Raw genomic sequence first — 20,012 nt, 5'->3', positions numbered from 1 at the left:
ACGCGTATTGAGGTAAAAGAGGAACTGACTTTATTGAGAACATCAAAGATATGTATATCTATAGACAACATATTTGGATCAGGAGTATAATCCCATCAACGGCCAGACAGCCCAGTGCCTCCATACAGTTATATGGCCAGCAATGCCCACACGACAAAAAGTCTCTATTTCGGGGTGACCCCAAGGGAGCGGCATCCTTCCTGGTATGCCAATACAGAGCTCATGGTCCGTGGATGTTGCGTTCCAAAAAGTGACTTGATCCGTCGTCAGGACCCTGTGACACGATGATCCCTCTTTTCTCAATACGTCTGATCGGTTCAGCAAAGAACTCTATGCAACAGACAAAAAGATGAGGTGAAAGAGGGCTGTGATGAGTGACTCCTGAGCAAACTGGAAATACATTGTACATATAGAGTATATACATATACAATGAGTATGTGTCTCATTTCATTCATACATACAGAATATATATTTGACTTTTCCAACCAAAGCAAACTCAATAACTTATAACACTTTATTCAAGTGAAAATGTTTAATAGGCTGCTAGACTTGAAAAGTGCATATTGTATGCATGTTGGAACACTGTGTCTTTTAAGTCTGTCGCAACTACTGTCTCCAGTTTATGTGTTATATACTGTTCCATCAGTAGGTAGTGCTGTTTCTGGATGTCTCTGTTCACTGTTTATATGGTATCTTCTCGCTTGCCTTGATAACGTTTCCTGAAGGCCTCAGCAATGTTTAAGAGGATAAGCCTCTTTTCTGTAGAGCTTTAAAGTATTTCTAACAATGCCAGTCTGCATTTTATCAGAATGTCCATACGTTAAGCCTTCACAGGACTGGACGTTTGCGCTAGTCTATGAATGGCGCAGAAGAACAAGAGATTTGGTTTTACTTTTCATGATCATTAAGAACGAATATATCCTTCCTTCTAGGCTAATTTTCTTGCCCTGTACAATGAAATGCTACCACGCGTAGCTTTTCTTTTCCCTGTAAACCTATAACATAAGTACATACCCTTGTCCTCATACACACATACTCACTTAAGCGTCTTAAGAGGAAAACTATTCACACTATTCTGTAGAAGACACACACACAACCTTAAATAGAAAGATAACACTGCCCTTGGCCTTAACCTACTTTATTCAAACTACAACTTACAACCTACAACTTATAACTAACAATACTATTACTAATAATAATCCTATGAGTCCAACTTGAGAACCAATACGTCTCGGTTATCTCTAAATCCATGAGGCTTCGTGTATTAGGACAGCATGCCGATTCCCTACTTCATTGGTTCCAGGAACACGCGCATACTTTCTATTGCCTTACGTAAGTGGAGCCGTCCTATTTTTACACTATCCTGACAAAAGCTGGAAAAGAAGAAATAAAAATAGTTTGTCAGTGGGCTGTAACATAGTTTTGTTATCAGCTCATTGTCACTCTGAAATCTAACTTACTGCGAGTTGAGTTTACAAAGTGTGAAGATGCTGAGAAATGACACAATGATTCACTTGGTGGATCCATCTCTACAATATGAAGTTGTAAAGTTCTCTGGACTGTATTCATTCAATCATTCAGTGGGACAAAAAAAACAGGAGGTCTATGTGGGTTTCTCCTCTGAGAAGGACAGAGTGTGTGCTCCATAACATACACTTACTATGTCAAAACGGCACATCTTGCTTTGACTTTGTCACGTCAGTATTTTGTGTCACTGGACACAAAGGTTTTTCTTACATTTACCATTTGCCAAAAAACATTACATAGGGGTTTCATATGGAATACATGAATATAAGAGAGAGAAGTGACACATACTCATCATCTGAATGGCTGTCTGCATATTCTTTGAGTGAAAGCACAGCGGCATCGCAGCATATTTCCCTCAGATCGCTTCCTGAGAACCCATCGGTTGAGTCTGCAATTTCACCCAGGTCTACATCTTCATTCACCTAAAGAAAACATATTAGGACACATAAGTACAATTAAGGGTTTCCTGGTGATTTTCCCCAGTGTAATTTAAATAAAGGTAAAGGTAAAGGTGAGTAAACAAGGGTGTGTTTTTCTAAACATTTAGAGAAAGTAAAAGAGTCAAACAAGACTGAGAAGAATTGAGTCCAACTGAAAATGCATTGTGTAAACAAATCGCAATTGCCTAGGAATCTTGTAAAAGATTGATGTTATACCAGTAGCCAGAGAATGGTGGCTTTATGATTTTTGACATTTAACAGTATGTTGTGGAAAGGGGTGACTATCTGAGGCAGTTCCAGCTGAGCAGGACGGTTTCTTGGGCCATTGGTGGAATAATCAACCATTACATAAAAATCACATATATCAAAGTATAAGTTGCTTACATTTTCATTTTCCAAGATGAGACGGATAATTGATTGACGCTGTGCCGTAGACTAGAAAAAAAAGATGAAAACAGCATTTTAGAAAAAACTATTAATAATTAGTCTTGTTAATCTCAACAAGAATGTATTTTGAAGTAATGGGGATGTAATGGGAATGGGAAAATATATGAAGAATTCATAGTTCTGGAGTGGCTAAAACAAACTTTAAAGAACCTTGTTTCTTCAGTAGCATTTAGTATTAGTGGTAGTTGACCCATACATCACTATCTAAGAGAACCGCAAGTTCTAATTCTCTTCATTATTTATCTAAACAATACTGATTTGGTTTAAAACGGGCTGTAAAAGTGGTGTATTTATACAACAGCTACTAAAAGTTTAATGCAGGTCATAAAATGGGTTTGTTTTAAAATATAAACAACTCCTCTTTTTAATAACGTTCTATTTGCGATGCAACATTTTTTGCAGGTTGATGTATTGAGATTATTTAGAACATGGATATACACCAGTTTAACATGAGGATTTCCTTTAAAAAGACATTTTAGTTACATACTGGTTTCTTAATATGGAATCTGGCTGGCATCCTCCGCAGTATTGCCGGATCGATGTCCTGAGGTCGGTTAGTGGCCCCCATGATAATAACCTATGAAAATACAACAAAAGTGAAACATAAGAAATACTATATGGTAGGAAAAATTTGTTGGAAAAAATATGATAAATCTAGAATGAATGATGTGTGGTTTCTTCTCCAAAGGTAATCCCAGAGCCTCAAAAATCCTTTAGGAACTACACGTATGCACGCATTCTGTACAGCTGTATTTTTAAAGTGTTGGATACACATCTTATCTGTGTGTGCTCTAGCTTAAAATCCTAAGCACTGTACTCTAGTTTGGAAGATTTGCTTATAAAAAATATTAAGGTAATGCCAACGAGATATTACCTGACAATTGTGGCCTGTCTTCAGCCCGTCCCAACGGCTTAGGAACAGGGCTTTCATCATGGCCGTCGCTTCATGGTCACTTGTGGAACGGCTTCGAAGGAAAGAGTCTGTGTGGAGAGAAAGAAAAAGTCAAGCATGATGAATGTACAAAAAGACTCAAAATGCCCATTGATTAGGCACCAGTTGTCTAATATCACATTGAAGTCTAATACATACACCATTTGGCATGACTAGAGATTGGTGACTTCCAAGAGCAACTTACCGATTTCATCGATGAAAATGATGGTTGGCTGGAGCTTCACAGCCAAGGAGAAAACAGCAGCTGCTAGTTTTCCAGACTCTCCGTACCACATGTTGGTCAGGGTGGATGGCTCGAGATTGATAAAGCGGCATCCGGCTTCTTTGGCTGTGGCTTTGGCAATAAGCGTCTTTCCACAACCTGGAGGTCCATAAAGAAGGACACCTGTAGAAAAAACAGTGCATGATTTTATTTATACAATAGAAGTACCTTTAGTAATTAAACAAAATAAAAATAATATATTTAAAGGCTCCAGTAATTTAATCGGTTTAAAAATATAAAGGGTACCTCTGATCAAGCACATCTCTGCATATTGCAGTCTGGAGTAAGAGCTTCTAATAGTTAATTATATACGTTTGAAAGAAAGCATTACAAAGAAATAACCCCCCCCCCCATACATCCTTCTGGTGTTTTGTTTAGCAAGAATATATAACCTTTTACATATTTGTAAGTATTTCTTGGAGGTGCATACTATAACACAAATAAATGATACCGCAGCAATCTTATGTCAAGCTAAAAAGAAAAAAAATATTGTAACATAATATAACAAAAAAAAAGAACTGGCACCACTCCGAGTCACTCTGCAGATTACCCTTGATCACGCCGAAACATTGTTGATCTCAGTAACGCTGTCTACTTCTCTGCAACATTTACCTGAGTGCCCTGTAAGTTCTGTCTTTACTCCCGCAGTACCAAGTCCTTTTTATATTATGTTAAAGTAGATTTCTACTTTTTTACTTGGTATCAGATTTTATGGTTTATGCCCCTCTTACAAATACATTTTCTGCTACCTGTTACGCACAGGTTGGGAGTTTTTGCACCACATTTACTTATTTCTGTGCTTTTTTGTGCCTTTTGTTTGCCACCTCTCATAACTACACAGTTCCTAACCTATCTCGATATAATTATACAGCCTAACTGCAAGGAAACCTGCCCAGATAGAGATACCATTATGTTAACTCCCTTGCAGTGGGCGCAAACAGCACAATCAGCTACGGGTAAAAAGAAGTACAGATAAAATGTACTTTCAATTTGCTGGTGAATAGAGCAGGTTTGTCTATAACTCAACCAAGTCTAAGGATATCCTGACGGTAACTGCCTGAGGGCCAGAATTGGACAGCCTTGTGGCTCACCAAGTAGCTTCCATATAGATAATCTTTGTACATATAAAATAAGTCATGAATGGAGCACCTTAAGCCTTAATAAGTGAAACAGATTCAACCCAAAGAGTCCCGCATACAGGGTTTGAGTAATACCTTTAGGAGGCTGCATCAGCCTGGATTTTGGAAACAGGTGTCTCTTTCTCATAGGGAGGATGACTCTGGTTATTAGGGCCTCGATGACATTGTCAAGACCTGCGATGTCATTCCAGGTCTCCTACAGGGAACAAACACAATTGTAAAACTGCTTCTACAATGCAACCTTAGAAATATTTAGACAAAGCAAAAAGGAATAGCGCTATAAAGTAATGGGGTTTAAAAGGATATACACAGGTTTCTTCACTGTCCTGGTCCTTCCTTCCCCAGTTTACTTCTTTCCATGTAACCTTTTCCCTTACCTCCATGCTGAGTGGGTCCACTAACTGTGAAGCGATGCACATTTCATATTTTGTCAGACTGACAGTTTTTCCTCCAATCTGACTCGTCGTTGGTTTAGCCTACAAAATACCAAAAGAATAAAAATAAGTTTACCGTATTTTAAAATGATTCACTAAGGACCCCACCAAGAATACCACATCTCAAGCAATGCTATTAAAACCCTTTCCCATGTGAGGTCCACATGGTGAGATTCATGGATGATCATTGCACATAGCTTTGGAGAACTAATGTGAATACTGATATCTGTACATCCCGTTTACACTCACAGGATTTTATCTTTTAGGGAACATTGTTACCCCTTCTTTCTATAGACTTTACTAGTATTCTCTATTGTAAAAAGTTATTAAGAAAAAAGTTCCATACCTCTATCTGAGGTTCGTCTTCTGGTTCCGGATTTCTGGTTGAATCAAAGGCATGCATCAACCATTTGGTGGTGTAATAACTGGCTGCGCCCAATGCCGTCAGTTTGACAATATTGCCAATAACATTATTCCCAACCAGATAACGAGCAAAGGCATCCATAGAAAACATGTTCTAAAGACAAATAAAAAATACATTAAAACATAAGAACCTTTTTTGGCAACTGCTACTTTAGCTTTTCAAATAAATGAAACATCACATTTGCTCACTTTACATATTTCCATATATGGTAATATTGTTGTGGGTGGTGGTACAATGGTCATGTAACATAATTATTATGACTTGAAATTTACCTGCTTTGTGTGTTCACAGCTTACTGATTTTTAAAACACAATAGAGAAGCAAAATAGTGGGTTTAAGAAAAAAGGAAATCTTCCAAAACCTGTAATTTTAATTTTAAAACTATACTTTTATACTTCTACTTACTTTTAAAGTCTAGATTGTAAACGTAATACCCTCACATTTTCTATCACATTATAGCCTTGCAGCTTCTTTGCTATTATGACATCACAATTGTCCACTTTGCATATTTCCATATATGGTAATACGGGTCTTGGTAACTGTAAGCTGGATGTTGGAATCAAATTGTTTATAAAATAAATGAAACCACATTTGGCCAGAAATAATAGTGCTCTGATCAGAGATATTTGAAACGTTTTGGTTATGGATGGATGTAACACCGGTCCTGAGTGCTTTGCTGGAGAAAGTTCAGCCACCTCTTGTATTGCAGCCATCTATCCATAGAGGAGATGATAACATCCTGTTTTGTTTTGCCAAATTTGCTTAGCGCAGAATAATTTCTATGTCATTATTTTACTATCTATATTCTACCACTCGCCATGGGGAGGGACACCTCAGTTCAATCATTTTTCCACCACAACAGAGAATCCCTTTATCTTTTTATAATCTAACTATACATTTGTCTTAGGGTCTATGTTAGATTATGTGCATTTATAATTTAGGGTATACATACTTTTCCTAAGAAGCTACAGTCCTGTAGCTTCTTCTTCTCTCTCTGAGGTCCTCATCTATGAACAATCACTGTGTGGATGAGGGCACAGTCACTGCAGGCACCAGGGTTTTATAGCCTAGCTATTATGACATCATAGTTGCCTGCTTTGCCTGTTTTCCATATATGGTGATATGGGCGTGGCTTAGAGTAAAGTCCATGTGTGTGTCAAGACCGTGCAAGTTAACTATTATGACATAACATGCCTGATTTACATATTTTCCATATATGGTAATGTAGGTGTGGCCTGCATGTTTACAGCTTACTGATCATGAAACCATCTATTCAAAGATGCAACTAATGGTGTTTCAAGTTAAATGTCCTGTTATGTCGTGAGGAAAGTCAGCTTGACTTTGAATAAAGAGAAATTGTTAATTTAAAAACCTGGAGTGCTGATCATTTTTGAAAGTGCTTTGTATGGAAACTGTTGGTTACTAGCAGCAGCCTTGGAAAATTTGGAATGGTGTGCAATGGACTTTGTGAGTAAATATATCTAAATCTATATGTATCTATCTATCTATCTATCTATCTATCTATCTATCTATCTATCTATCTATCTATATCTTTGTGAGTAAATATATATCTAAATCTATATGTATCTATCTATCTATCTATCTATCTATCTATCTATCTATCTATCTATATATATATCTTTGTGAGTAAATATATATCTAAATTTATATGTATCTATCTATCTATCTATCTATCTATCTATCTATCTATACATACATACATACATACATACATACATATACATACATACATATATATGGATATGTAAAATTTCTTAAAGACACTACTGCTCACTTTATGATGTTTTCTAACAAACACATGTTTTCCATGTAAATAAACAGAACTCCACATTCTTCTGTCGGGTGATGTGATCTGTCTGTTTTTAAAAAAAGGGGAAGCCATTTTTGTAATCTTTACTTTTAAACCACATTTGGCCAGAAATAATAGTGCTCTGATCAGAGATATTTGAAACGTTTTGGTTATGGATGGATGTAACACCGGTCCTGAGTGCTTTGCTGGAGAAAGTTCAGCCACCTCTTGTATTGCAGCCATCTATCCATAGAGGAGATGATAACATCCTGTTTTGTTTTGCCATATTTGCTTAGCGCAGAATAATTTCTATGTCATTGTTTTAGTATCTCTATTCTACCATGTGCCATGGGGAAGGACACCTCAGTTCAATCATTTTTCCACCACAACAGAGAAGCAAGTTTTGAGCAAAACAATACTATCTAAATCCCTTTATCTTTTTATAATCTAACTATACATTTGTTTTAGGGTCTATGTTAGATTATGTGCATTTATAATTTAGGGTATATATACTTTTCCTAAGAAGCTACAGTCCTGTAGCTTCTTCTTCTCTCTCTGAGGTCCTCATCTATGAACAATCACTGTGTGAATGAGGGCACAGTCACTGCAGGCACCGGGGTTTTATAGCCTAGCTATTATGACATCATAGTTGCCTGCTTTGCATGTTTTCCATATATGGTGATATGGGCGTGGCTTAGAGTAAAGTCCATGTGTGGGTCAAGACCGTGCAAGTTAACTATTATGACATAACATGCCTGATTTACATATTTTCCATATATAGTAATGTAGGTGTGGCCTGCATGTTTACAGCTTACTGATCATGAAAACATCTATTCAAAGATGCAACTAATGATGTTTCAAGTTAAATGTCCTGTTATGTCCTGAGGAAAGTCAGCTTGACTTTGAATAAAGAGAAATTGCTAATTTAAAAACCTGGAGTGCTGACCATTTTTGAAAGTGCTTTGTATGGAAACTGTTGGTTACTAGCAGCAGCCTTGGAAAATTTGGAATGGTGTGCAATGGACTTTGTGAGTAAATATATATCTAAATCTATATGTATCTATCTATCTATCTATCTATCTATCTATCTATCTATCTATATATATATATATCTTTGTGAGTAAATATATATCTAAATCTATATCTATCTATCTATCTATCTATCTATCTATCTATCTATCTATCTATCTATCTATCTATCTATCTATACATACATACATATAAAAGTTATTTCATTTATTATATTTATTGTACCTATATTTGCATACCTACTTTACCAAAATGTGATGGGACAGGACTGAAAAAAAACAGAACATTTGGGACTTTTCTCAGGTAGGCCATCATGCAGAGAAAGCTGAAAACAGCCCATTGGCTAGTTGGCTTATCTAACATTCTATCTAATGTTCTAAAAGATAAATAAAGTGCAGCGCTCTGTTTATAATAACGCTATATTAGTAGTGCTATGCAGTTTTGTATTATATAACAACTGAATATGTCCCTTCTTACAAAGTAACACCCATCGTATATAAAGAGAAAAAAAAGGATACTTGGATTCAGATCACAGATGGTATCTTCTATGAGACCCTCAGCAGGTTTTGTTTGTTTCACATAGGAGTTATGTGTTAAGTGCTAGCAGCTTAACACATAACTTTTTTATAATTTTTTATATTCACTTTATATACTTAATTTATCCATATATCTATTAGAATCGCCATTATTCACTTTATTTTTGTACGTCTTATTTAACATTTACTACAAGAATTTATCTACATCTCTGGTCCCACGTCTCTGTTCCCTATTCATAGCTTTAAAGACAAAAGACCCATCCCGAAGGAGAACCTTCAAGCCTTCATAGTGACAATTCCCAACCAGCGATAGATTTGGACAACTGCTCTAGCTACAGGCCAATTTCCCTGCTGAATGAGGTTGTTAAATTGTTTGCGAATAGACTTACTCCCTTTGTGTTGTCCCTTCTGCATCTGGATAAGTTGGGGTTCATTTTAGGTAGCCAACCCCATGACAATACAGCAACTTCTTGAATGTCATATGGAAATCACAGAGGCCCACACCTCCCTTGTCTGCTGGCATCTTTTGACGCTGAGAAGGCTTTTGACCAACTTTTCAATTTTACCAATGTGATCCGTGTAAGAGCATATGCCTTGATCAAAGGATTCCAAATTGAGACATCTCCCTTGGTCTCTTCGCGTATGATATCTTCACCGTCCTTACAGCCCCAATATAGTATATATACAGTTCAATCATTTTTCCACCACAACAGAGAAGCAAGTTTTGAGCAAAACAATACTATCTAAATCCCTTTATCTTTTTATAATCTAACTATACATTTGTTTTAGGGTCTATGTTAGATTATGTGCATTTATAATTTACGGTATACATACTTTTCCTAAGAAGCTACAGTCCTGTAGCTTCTTCTTCTCTCTCTGAGGTCCTCATCTATGAACAATCACTGTGTGAATGAGGGTACAGTCACTGCAGGCACCAGGGTTTTATAGCCTAGCTATTATGACATCATAGTTGCCTGCTTTGCATGTTTTCCATATACGGTGATATGGGCATGGCTTAGAGTAAAGTCCATGTGTGTTTCAAGACCGTGCAAGTTAACTATTATGACATAACATGCCTGATTTACATATTTTCCATATATGGTAATGTAGGTGTGGCTTGCATGTTTACAGCTTACTGATCATGAAAACATCTATTCAAGGATGCAACTAATGATGTTTCAAGTTAAATGTCCTGTTATGTCCTGAGGAAAGTCAGCTTGACTTTTAATAAAGAGAAATTGTTAATTTAAAAACCTGGAGTGCTGACCATTTTTCAAAGTGCTTTGTATGGAAACTGTTGGTTACTAGCAGCAGCCTTGGAAAATTTGGAATGGTGTGCAATGGACTTTGTGAGTAAATATATATCTAAATCTATATGTATCTATCTATCTATCTATCTATCTATCTATCTATCTATCTATCTATCTATTTATATATATATATATCTTTGTGAGTAAATATATATCTAAATCTATATGTATCTATCTATCTATCTATCTATCTATCTATCTATCTATCTATTTATCTATATATATACATACATACATATAAAAGTTATTTCATTTATTATATTTATTGTACCTATATTTGCATACCTACTTTACCCAAATGTGATGGGACAGGACTGAAAAAAACCAGAACATTTGGACTTTTCTCAGGTAGGCCATCATGCAGAGAAAGCTGAAAACAGCCCATTGGCTAGTTGGCTTATCTAACATTCTATCTAATGTTCTAAAAGATAAATAAAGTGCAGCGCTCTGTTTATAATAACGTTATATTAGTAGTGCTATGCAGTTTTGTATTATATAACAATTGAATATGTCCCTTCTTACAAAGTAACACCCATCGTATATAAAGAGAAAAAAAAGGATACTTGGATTCAGATCACAGATGGTATCTTCTATGAGACCCTCAGCAGGTTTTGTTTGTTTCACATAGGAGTTATGTGTTAAGTGCTAGCAGCTTAACACATAACTTTTTTATAATTTTTTATATTCACTTTATATACTTTATTTATCCATATATCTATTAGAAGCGCAATTATTCACTCTATTTTTGTACGTCTTATTTAACATTTACTACAAGAATTTATCTACATCTCTGGTCCCACGTCTCTGTTCCCTATTCATAGCTTTAAAGAAAAAAGACCCATCCCGAAGGAGAACCTTCAAGCCCTCATAGTGACAATTCCCAACCAGCGATAGATTTGGACAACTGCTCTAGCTACAGGCCAATTTCCCTGCTGAATGAGGTTGTTAAATTGTTTGCGAATAGACTTACTCCCTTTGCGTTGTCCCTTCTGCATCTGGATAAGTTGGGGTTCATTTTAGGTAGCCAACCCCATGACAATACAGCAACTTCTTGAATGTCATATGGAAATCACAGAGGCCCACACCTCCCTTGTCTTCTGGCATCTTTTGACGCTGAGAAGGCTTTCGACCGACTTTTTTATTTTACCAATGTGATCCGTGTAAGAGCATATGCCTTGATCAAAGGATTCCAAATTGAGACATCTCCCTTGGTCTCTTCGCGTATGATATCTTCACCGTCCTTACAGCCCCAAACAGTTCTTCTCCCTAGATGAACGTCTGGAGAACTATAAATAAGTATCCTAAAAACCGGTCATCTGCTGGATACAAACAAATGATAGGCAGGCAGGGTATCTTCCAAAAGCTCTTTATTTAAAATAGCCCATTAAAAATGCTTAATGTTTTAAGAAACTAAGTCCAACGCGTTTCGTCATATGCTGACTTCATCAGGGACTAGTTATAATGCATCAAGAAACATAAGGTAACAAAATATACAGTTTGCTGGTTTTTAAAACTTTGAGGTGGTTTTAAAGGTTCCAGCAAACTAGTGGGGGCTGTTTTAAACCTTTTAAACGTTATTGCACCATTTGTGGGTTTTATTCTTTTTACAGAGTACTTTTAAAGCTGTATCCCTAGAATTTGTTCTGTTTTTTCCATATATATTTTTAAAAACCAGACACCCCAAGGTATTTCAAATGCTAGTATTTTAACCCTTTCCATGCATGAGATTCTACCACCAACTTTTGCCTAAGTTTGTGGTAGTAATTTTTTTGTATGTTTTTTTCACACAAATTGTACTTCAGGTATAAATTTATAGCCAGGGCCGGCCTTAGGGGTGTGCGACCTGTGTGGCCGCACAGGGCGCCATAGCAGCAGGGGCGCCTGCCCGGGACTTAAATTAAAACATCGGGTTTTTAAAAAAAAAAAAAAAAAAAAAACTTTATTTAACCCCTTTAACCCTTTTGGTACCTCAAGTCCCAGAGCAATTTTGCAATTTTTGCGCTATGTCCAGCGATTATTCTCTTTTCCTGTGAATAGTGTACCCATCTAAACTATATATTGTTTTTTTCAAGGAGAGATAGAGCTTTCTTTTGATACCATAGTTGGATGATTAGCTGAAAATTTTGAATGAGAAATTTAGTAAAAATTAGCAGGACTCCGGCAACAAGGTAAGTAAGGATAATGAGAAGTAGGGAGAGGGAGTAGATAGTTAGAAGAGGCGGGGGGGAGGGGTAGTGAGAAGGGGGAGAGGGGGGATAGTGAGAAGGAGCAGAGGAGGGATAGTGAGAATGGGCAGGGGGGGATAGTGAGAAGGGGCAGAGGGGGGGATAGTGAGAAGGGGCAGAGAGGGGGTAGTGAGAAGGGGCAGAGGGGGTAGAGAGAAGGGGCAGAGGGGGGGATAGTTAGAAGGGGTAGTCCGCACAGGGCGCCAGAACACTTAAGGCCGGCTCTGGTAGCTACTATGCATTCTGAAAAGAAACACTGTCCTGGCATCCACCAAACTCAGATTCGTCCATCAGCCTTCCAGATAGCAAAACGTGATTTCTCACTCCAGAACAACATGTTTCTGTCACGAAGAAGAGCCTCGCTACCGTAGCCAAGCAGTAGCTATTTATAGGGAGGTGTCTGTTCTGCTTGTACCTACCCAACAACTGTCTTCAGCGAGGTACCATGGAGCTGCTGGAGAATCTGCGACGTGCACTAGGAGTAATGCCTGAGGCGTGCAATGAGAGGTGGGGCAATCAATTCAGAAGCATAGCAGTATGGTCCTGTGATATGTATCTGGCAAATCTGTCCCTGGAAGTTCTGTTTTGACTTTTGGCTTGCCTGACTACCCTTGCTGACAAATACTGACTACATGCTCTGTGTACCAACCTGGGCTTTTTTCTGACTACACGTTTAATGTACCAAACCCGACAGTAGGTACTACCTAACCTGCCGTCTTGTGGTAACTTCTCTTGTCATCTACCTGGAATTACCTATACAGGTATCCTGCGCGACTCAGTGCCTATATAGTTTCTACTGCTAAAGAGTCCAGTAGCAGTCTGCTTTACACCACTACAGCCAATGCTTGGCATTGCACATAGCGATGTTCGGTTTCTGTGCAGCTGCTTGGCCATGGAAATCCATTTCATGGAGCTACCGGTGCACAGTGCTTGTTTTGTAGTTGCTTCCAGAGTTATTTTGTAACTCTATTGTGAGTGATGCTAAAGAGGACTGGCGATATGTGCACACTACGGGCTTCAGCACTCGGCAGCCCTACTCTGTGAGTGTGCCTGATCTACCACTTAGCTGTGATGTTGTAACTCCTAGATGCTTCCACTTCACAATATTAACAGTGGACTAGGGCAGAACTGTAACTATTATTGAGGAGGTTATATTGGTATGTAATTTTATGATTCCGTTTAAAATATTCCATAGTCCACTTGTACCATTGCCTTCAATAGATATATTGCTTAAACACATTTCCATTAATAAATTCAGCATGGGCCATCAGTAAATTTTAGATATTCAGGATTTTGCTATCCACTACCAAGCGGTCATACCCATGGGAAACACCTCAGAAGGTGTATAGCTAGAGAATTAAGGCATATGTTCATCATATTCTCAAAGAAATCTTTATGATCAAGGGACACTTCTTATGACCCAGGTAAAGTGTCTGGAAAACAAATATACTTAAAACCCTTACCACAAGGGATGGTGTAAATTCTCAAGTTCAAAAAAATGTTATGATATTGTGATCCAAAGCACCAACTGGAAAACATGTCTTTCTTGGGTCCAGACTCCTCTGAGAAGCAGGTTTCACTGTCAACCCTGCAAAATGTTTAAGGGAAGCCAAATGCTTACAATAAACGTGGAAGAGACATTGAAGGTAAAAGCAATGCAAAATTGGGCATGTTCAGTTTTCAAGAAAATAGTGCATCATTTTGCCACAACTGCAAGCCCTCTAAGTGTCCTTACTAAAGGTGGGAAACCTGTTATGGTATAGAGACACCCGATTGCAATTAATGTGCAGAAAGCTCCTTGTTCTAAATATGTACATACCAGATTTCTGTAGGAATTTACAAAGTAGACAGATGTGTCTTGGAAGCACTTCTTTCGTAGTAAGTTTAATGTATCTTATTCTGTACCTTAACAGAGAGACTCTGGCCAAGCTTTAGCTGTCGGACAGATGGCCTTACATTTGACTGTAGAATACTATTTTTTTGCGATTTCTCTGAATAGTCTGACCTGGGGGTGAATTAGCTGGGAGGATCGGCAACTGTCTTGAATGCTTTCCTCTTTTGAATAAGCTTTCTTACTGTAGAATGATGGACTTTAAATTGTTTGGAAACGGCCTTATAACCCTTCCCAGATTGATGGGCAGCAACAATTGCTTCTCTAAGATCCGATGTCTTTCCTCCTTTGCATTGTGTTAACACACACCAGAATGCTCCAGACAAGCAAACTGATAAAACATCGGCTTTTATAAAGATGGTCACAGTTTGCTTGCTGATGATCAATTAATCAAGGGAATTTTATTAGCAGCACCTGTCTGCTACTTAGCATCTTCATTCCTATGGAAGCAGTAAGGGTATACTTAGTTTTTCACACATGGCTTCTCCATTTTGGCTTTGGATTGGTTTTGGAGGAACTAGTTAGGAGCCAGACTACTACCTCGCTTAATCACTCTACAAGGTTTCACACACAAATCTACAATTCTCTGCAGGCAGTTCATCAGGGCAGGCAGTGTTAAGGAACCATACCGATGTCTAACGGAGAAAATGGGTTTCAAAGGTCAGAGCAGTTTAAGCTCATGTTTAATTCAAAGTAGAAAAACTTAACACTTTTCAAAATTTACCCTAAATGAATTGCAGCTTAAACAAACATACATGGCTAAAACCAGACAATTTAATATTCTTTCTAAAAAATAAGATGTATCTTGTAAATTTCCGCTAACACGCTACTGCGATGGACTATGGACAGACAAAATATTACAGAAACAGTACACACAAATTACATAATAGATATTTAGGTAAGACAAACTGTTCAATTTACAAAATGTAACCTTCAATATATTTTTGAAATTCAAGTCCAAATGTCTGTGATTTCTGTAATGTACTCCCCTGTGCTTTTGTCTCTGTGCTAGTGGACTTCAGGCGTTTAGAGTCCTGACTAAAGAGTCATTTTAATGAAGTTGAGATTGATCTTGCTTTCACAAGTAGAGTGTATTTAAAGACAGATCAGCTGAATGAGCGGATAATAGATTGAGCTCCCTAACCTTATTTAAAATTATTTTGCTTTCTATGCACCAAGGGCAATCAATCACACTAACTATAGGATGTAAAGTAAGTTTGAAAAAAAAGGGCCAAGGGTCGTCACATAACAGCTGAGTGATCCTTAACAAACTATTCTATTCTATTCTAGTGCCAAGTATGCAGTTACACAGATCCACCGTGGGTATCTTATGTTTTATTGCACCCAGATGAAAAGTATAGATGGATTTTCTATCTTAAAAAACACAGATCTTTAGCTAAGACTTATAGAACAGTAAAATGTGTTTTTTTTATAAAACTAGAAAATATTAATTTTAAAGAACACGTGAACATAACCATATCAGTAAAGTCACATGCAGTTAAAAAAAAACATGTTTTACTTATATTCTTAGATATATTTTTATATATTCTTAGGTTGCCCAAGAGCTATATTATCTATGAAGACACAGAGAAGAAAAAGCTACGCCTGCTTCAAAATTTGAAACGTCACGTCATCATCATTATCATTATCCACCCAAGAACTACCATAAGATTCGGTCAGAACCTGCAAATAATAATAATGCACAGAAAATAAATATACAGAAAAGGTAACACACTAGCTAAAACGCATCAGAAATGCATAGGCATTCAGATTCTCAGGGTGACCCAGTGAATACCATTCAAAAAACACCTACCTAAGGCATAAATATGGGGAATTTTTGCTTTGTTTTGTGTAGCGTTATAGTAAGTCTTTCAGCCTATTGGGCAATGTAAATCTATAAAAAAACAAAAGTACCTCCTGTGGTAGTGTTCTAAATGCTACTGCCATTAAGTACATGGTCAGACTCATCATCAGTATCATACCAACACAAACAGGGAAGAAAAGAACAACATCGTAGTATTTTATTTGCTAGCTGAATTTAATGTTAATGCACAGATAATAATATTGCCATATGCTGTAGGTGTAAGAAGAAGGTTAGCAGGGGTAGCTCATGTTTTACTTGGGTGAGCTCTTGAAGCTCCTCCAGTAGGCAAAAGTCAGGGTAAATTCTGTTGATGATCCTGAGAGGTACTTCTCTTGTTGTTTGTTCTGGAAAAGGAGATTACACAACATGATCAGTTAGTGCCAGAAACATGACAACATATAGATATTTGATGTAGTGTTTACGGTATGATTAGCACATAACTTACTTACTACGTTCTGGCATTGCACATTATGCAGCAAGGATAAGCAGAGAACAGGAGGGCACCAAAAATTACATAATGCATGTCAAAAAGACTCTGCAGCCCCAGGGCTTGACACTAGTGTTGTTGATATCTCAACACATGGTGCCTAGTAGAGCTTCTGTCAGGAGACTTGGGTTTTGGCAAAAAGTTTAGTCCGAGTAAGTTGCTCTCAGACTACTTAGGATATTGCATCTGTCATGCTAGAGGTGGTCCAAAAGCAGCAGACGTGGTAACTGCTTACCTGCAGGGCAGCTGTTCTGGTAGGCAGAAATAAGGAGTCACTTAAATACTATTTAAAGAGTAAACCATTTGTGTGGGTTTGTCCGGCACAAATCTTAAAATGGGACTGGCACTTCTTAAGCTGTCCGCAAGGTCCTCAGCAACTTTATGTTTCAGAGAATTATTCCAATATGGTTGACTAGAACCAATGTAGAATGTGTCTTTCCTGTAGTGTAAAGAGCCTTCCTTCAAGATGAATGGACTTTCCAAAAATAATGTTGTTCTGGAGTAATGTTGGCAAGGGGAGGACAGGAGAGACGTAAAGGACATGCTAGGGACAGTTCTATGGCTGTGGCCTGGGCAGCAGGTCAGGATAGGCAGCAACCACTTTGTCGTATGGCCAGTCTTGAAACTGACCCGGTCTTGTACTATATGTGATTTCTTCTGACCAATACTCTCTCTCCTCTGGTTTATAACCGCTGATTGTTTTGTTAACTTGGTCACCCTTAATGTTATACTACAGCTACCTCTGAATAAGATGGACATGTGGGAAATATATATGTATGTATATTTATATATAATCTTTTATATGTTACCAGTCATCTTCTAGCGAAAATAAAACTACAAACATGAAAATAATATCTCTTTTAGTAGCTCTTAGGCACGTTTTTGTGTTTCACTATATTGGCTACAGGTAATTTTAATGACTCCATTGCCCTCTCACATAAGGGACAGGTTCGTTTGGGATTGCTATGGACACTTGAAGGGATCATTGATGGCGGAGAACACAAAGGACACCATATGTCATCACGCCAAACATATTTATATGATACTCGTTTAGTCAGTAGTCTTGATTTTTAATCATTTTTTTATACTATTGTCTGTCGTTCTATCCTGCATAGTGACTTTTAACCACATGCAATTGACCTAAAGTACTTTTCAATCACAGAGCTTCCAACAATAGAGTTAGACAGTTGCATGAGCTATCAATGTAGTTAATATTTTATAAGTTAGCCAAACATGTTTACCGGTGCCAAATTCCAATAAACAAACACACCAAAAGCAACAAATGATCAGAATGCTTGTGTTTTATAACACGGACATTTTCAGGTCCCTTAGAAGTATTTGCTTCGTCTGCAGAATTTTAAATTGCAGCACTCTCATAATATAAAATTTCCCCTGGGAAAGCTTTTTTATGTAATGAACATTTCTCACTTGTTATTTTCCCTGATGCACACAATCAATATCTGTGCCAACAGATACAACTAAATTTTACAGCCCTTTCTCAGTTGGGTTCAGTATAAATAACGTCTTATTAACGTAAGCTAACTTTTTCATTCAGATTCAAAATGGCAGTAGTAATAATACATTTGGCTAATACTTTTTTATTTTATTCTGGAAGTAAGAGAGTGTTTTAAAGGATGACAATAGCTAAGTAGTGTGAGGAAATATACATGTAAAAAATGTGAAAGTCCTACTTGTTATCAATTGCAAAACACCTTAGAGATCGTACAGTCTTCTAGAACAAAAAGGGAATGTGGAAAAATACAGTCATTTCTACCAGTTAATTACTAATTAAACTAAACCACCTTTTGGTGATAGGGAGACAAAGAAAATTGCAAGTGTCACAAAGACTTGTAGTTCTTGCCTTATAATAATAGTAAGAAAAAAAAAACAGTTCAAGACCATGATCCCTCCAAGCCCACATTGCCATTTATCATCATCAGCAGTAGAATGAATTAATATGGTCCCTTGCCAAGGAGACAGCCTTGTTCTCCCTGTAGGAAAGCATTCAAGAGCCTGATCTTTTAGACTCTAGTGTTTGAAAACTGTTAAACATTGCTATACATTTCTGAAATGAAGCCCTTAGTGTGAATAATACGCTAAACACAGACTGTACATGTTGTCACAACTATAATGATCAATTGCAAAAATCCAAGGAGGGAAACTGATGGTATTAGGGGCTGCTTATCTTAGACATTGAATAGTCATATGAGTCATTTTACTCTATCATATAAAGACTAGGGTGATGCCAAAGTATCTGAATTCGTTCAAGAGAATGATTTACATCCCAGGAATCTTCAAACCCTAAAACTTAAAGAATGATACAAAAGTTTGGGAAGCCCTGGATTTTATGGCTTTAAATAAGTCACATTCTTGCTGCTGTAAACTGAACAGTAGATGGTTTGTGTGTTTGTGTTGATGTGTACCATGTGTGTATGCGCACTGTGCGTGTGCCTGTGCTATATGTTGGCAGGATAACTTAATTATCCTTGACATCAAGACAAGACAGAAGGAAATTACAAGAAGATAGCTGTGACTAACCAATTTTGATACATAATGGTTTTAGACCCATCCGCTTCCCACTATTTAAACCCCATACCAGACCTAGTTGCTCAGTTGTTTGGGTTGTTCCTGAAGACTTGACATTAGTTTTGGATTGTTTCTCTGGTTCCTGGCTTTGCTTTCATTTTAACTTTGCCTGTCCCAACCTTGTTTCCGTCGAGGCCCGCTCTCTGATCCATTGGTACCACGTTATTGGACTTGGTTACCTGTTGGTTACATTGTTTGTCACCAATCTTTTGGAGTTGTCAGTTCACAGTAAATTATTTGGGGTTGGACTCTGGCATCTTTACCCATAGAAGGCATGTAAATTGAGAATGTATTAAGAAGTTTTCTGGGTTTTGTAAAAACAGAAGTCCATGTTTCTTGAAGCAAAAATGGAGTAAAACTGGGACAAAATACTATGTCTCTGCTGCTTGCTACAAATATGTGCTGTACTAATAGTATTATTAGCCACTGGACCTTCTGCAAAGAATAATGGGTATAACCTCCAATTAAAATAAAAATAAAAAGTGATGAAAAATTGAACAAAACCCTATTTTTTCTTTTAATATATTTTAGTGTCTCTAGCTCTTGAGCTATACATAGATCTGCTGTGCATTGTTTGACAGTACTGAAATAAAAAGTAACTCAAACAGATTTGTCCCCTGAACTTTGTTTTCTTTCGTCATGAATACCA

At 37.3% G+C, this 20,012-nt stretch overlaps 1 protein-coding gene across 1 annotated transcript; it reads right to left on the bottom strand.

Moving 5' to 3' along the window:
* Positions 1-220: 220 nt before the first annotated feature.
* On the bottom strand, positions 221-17,593 carry LOC128497676 (outer mitochondrial transmembrane helix translocase-like). Its single transcript, XM_053467838.1, has 13 exons — positions 17,587-17,593; positions 16,546-16,634; positions 16,056-16,109; positions 5,548-5,718; positions 5,145-5,243; positions 4,843-4,963; positions 3,551-3,751; positions 3,289-3,395; positions 2,902-2,991; positions 2,352-2,402; positions 1,816-1,949; positions 1,318-1,373; positions 221-330 (listed from the first exon to the last, which is right to left on the bottom strand). The coding sequence occupies exons 1-13, from the start codon at positions 17,591-17,593 to the stop codon at positions 221-223; spliced, it is 1,290 nt and encodes a 429-aa protein (XP_053323813.1).
* Positions 17,594-20,012: the final 2,419 nt, after the last annotated feature.

The sequence above is a fragment of the Spea bombifrons genome, chromosome 5, assembly GCF_027358695.1.
Source record: "Spea bombifrons isolate aSpeBom1 chromosome 5, aSpeBom1.2.pri, whole genome shotgun sequence".
Classification (NCBI taxonomy): domain Eukaryota; kingdom Metazoa; phylum Chordata; class Amphibia; order Anura; family Pelobatidae; genus Spea; species Spea bombifrons.
This window is presented reverse-complemented; position numbering and strand designations above follow the sequence as displayed.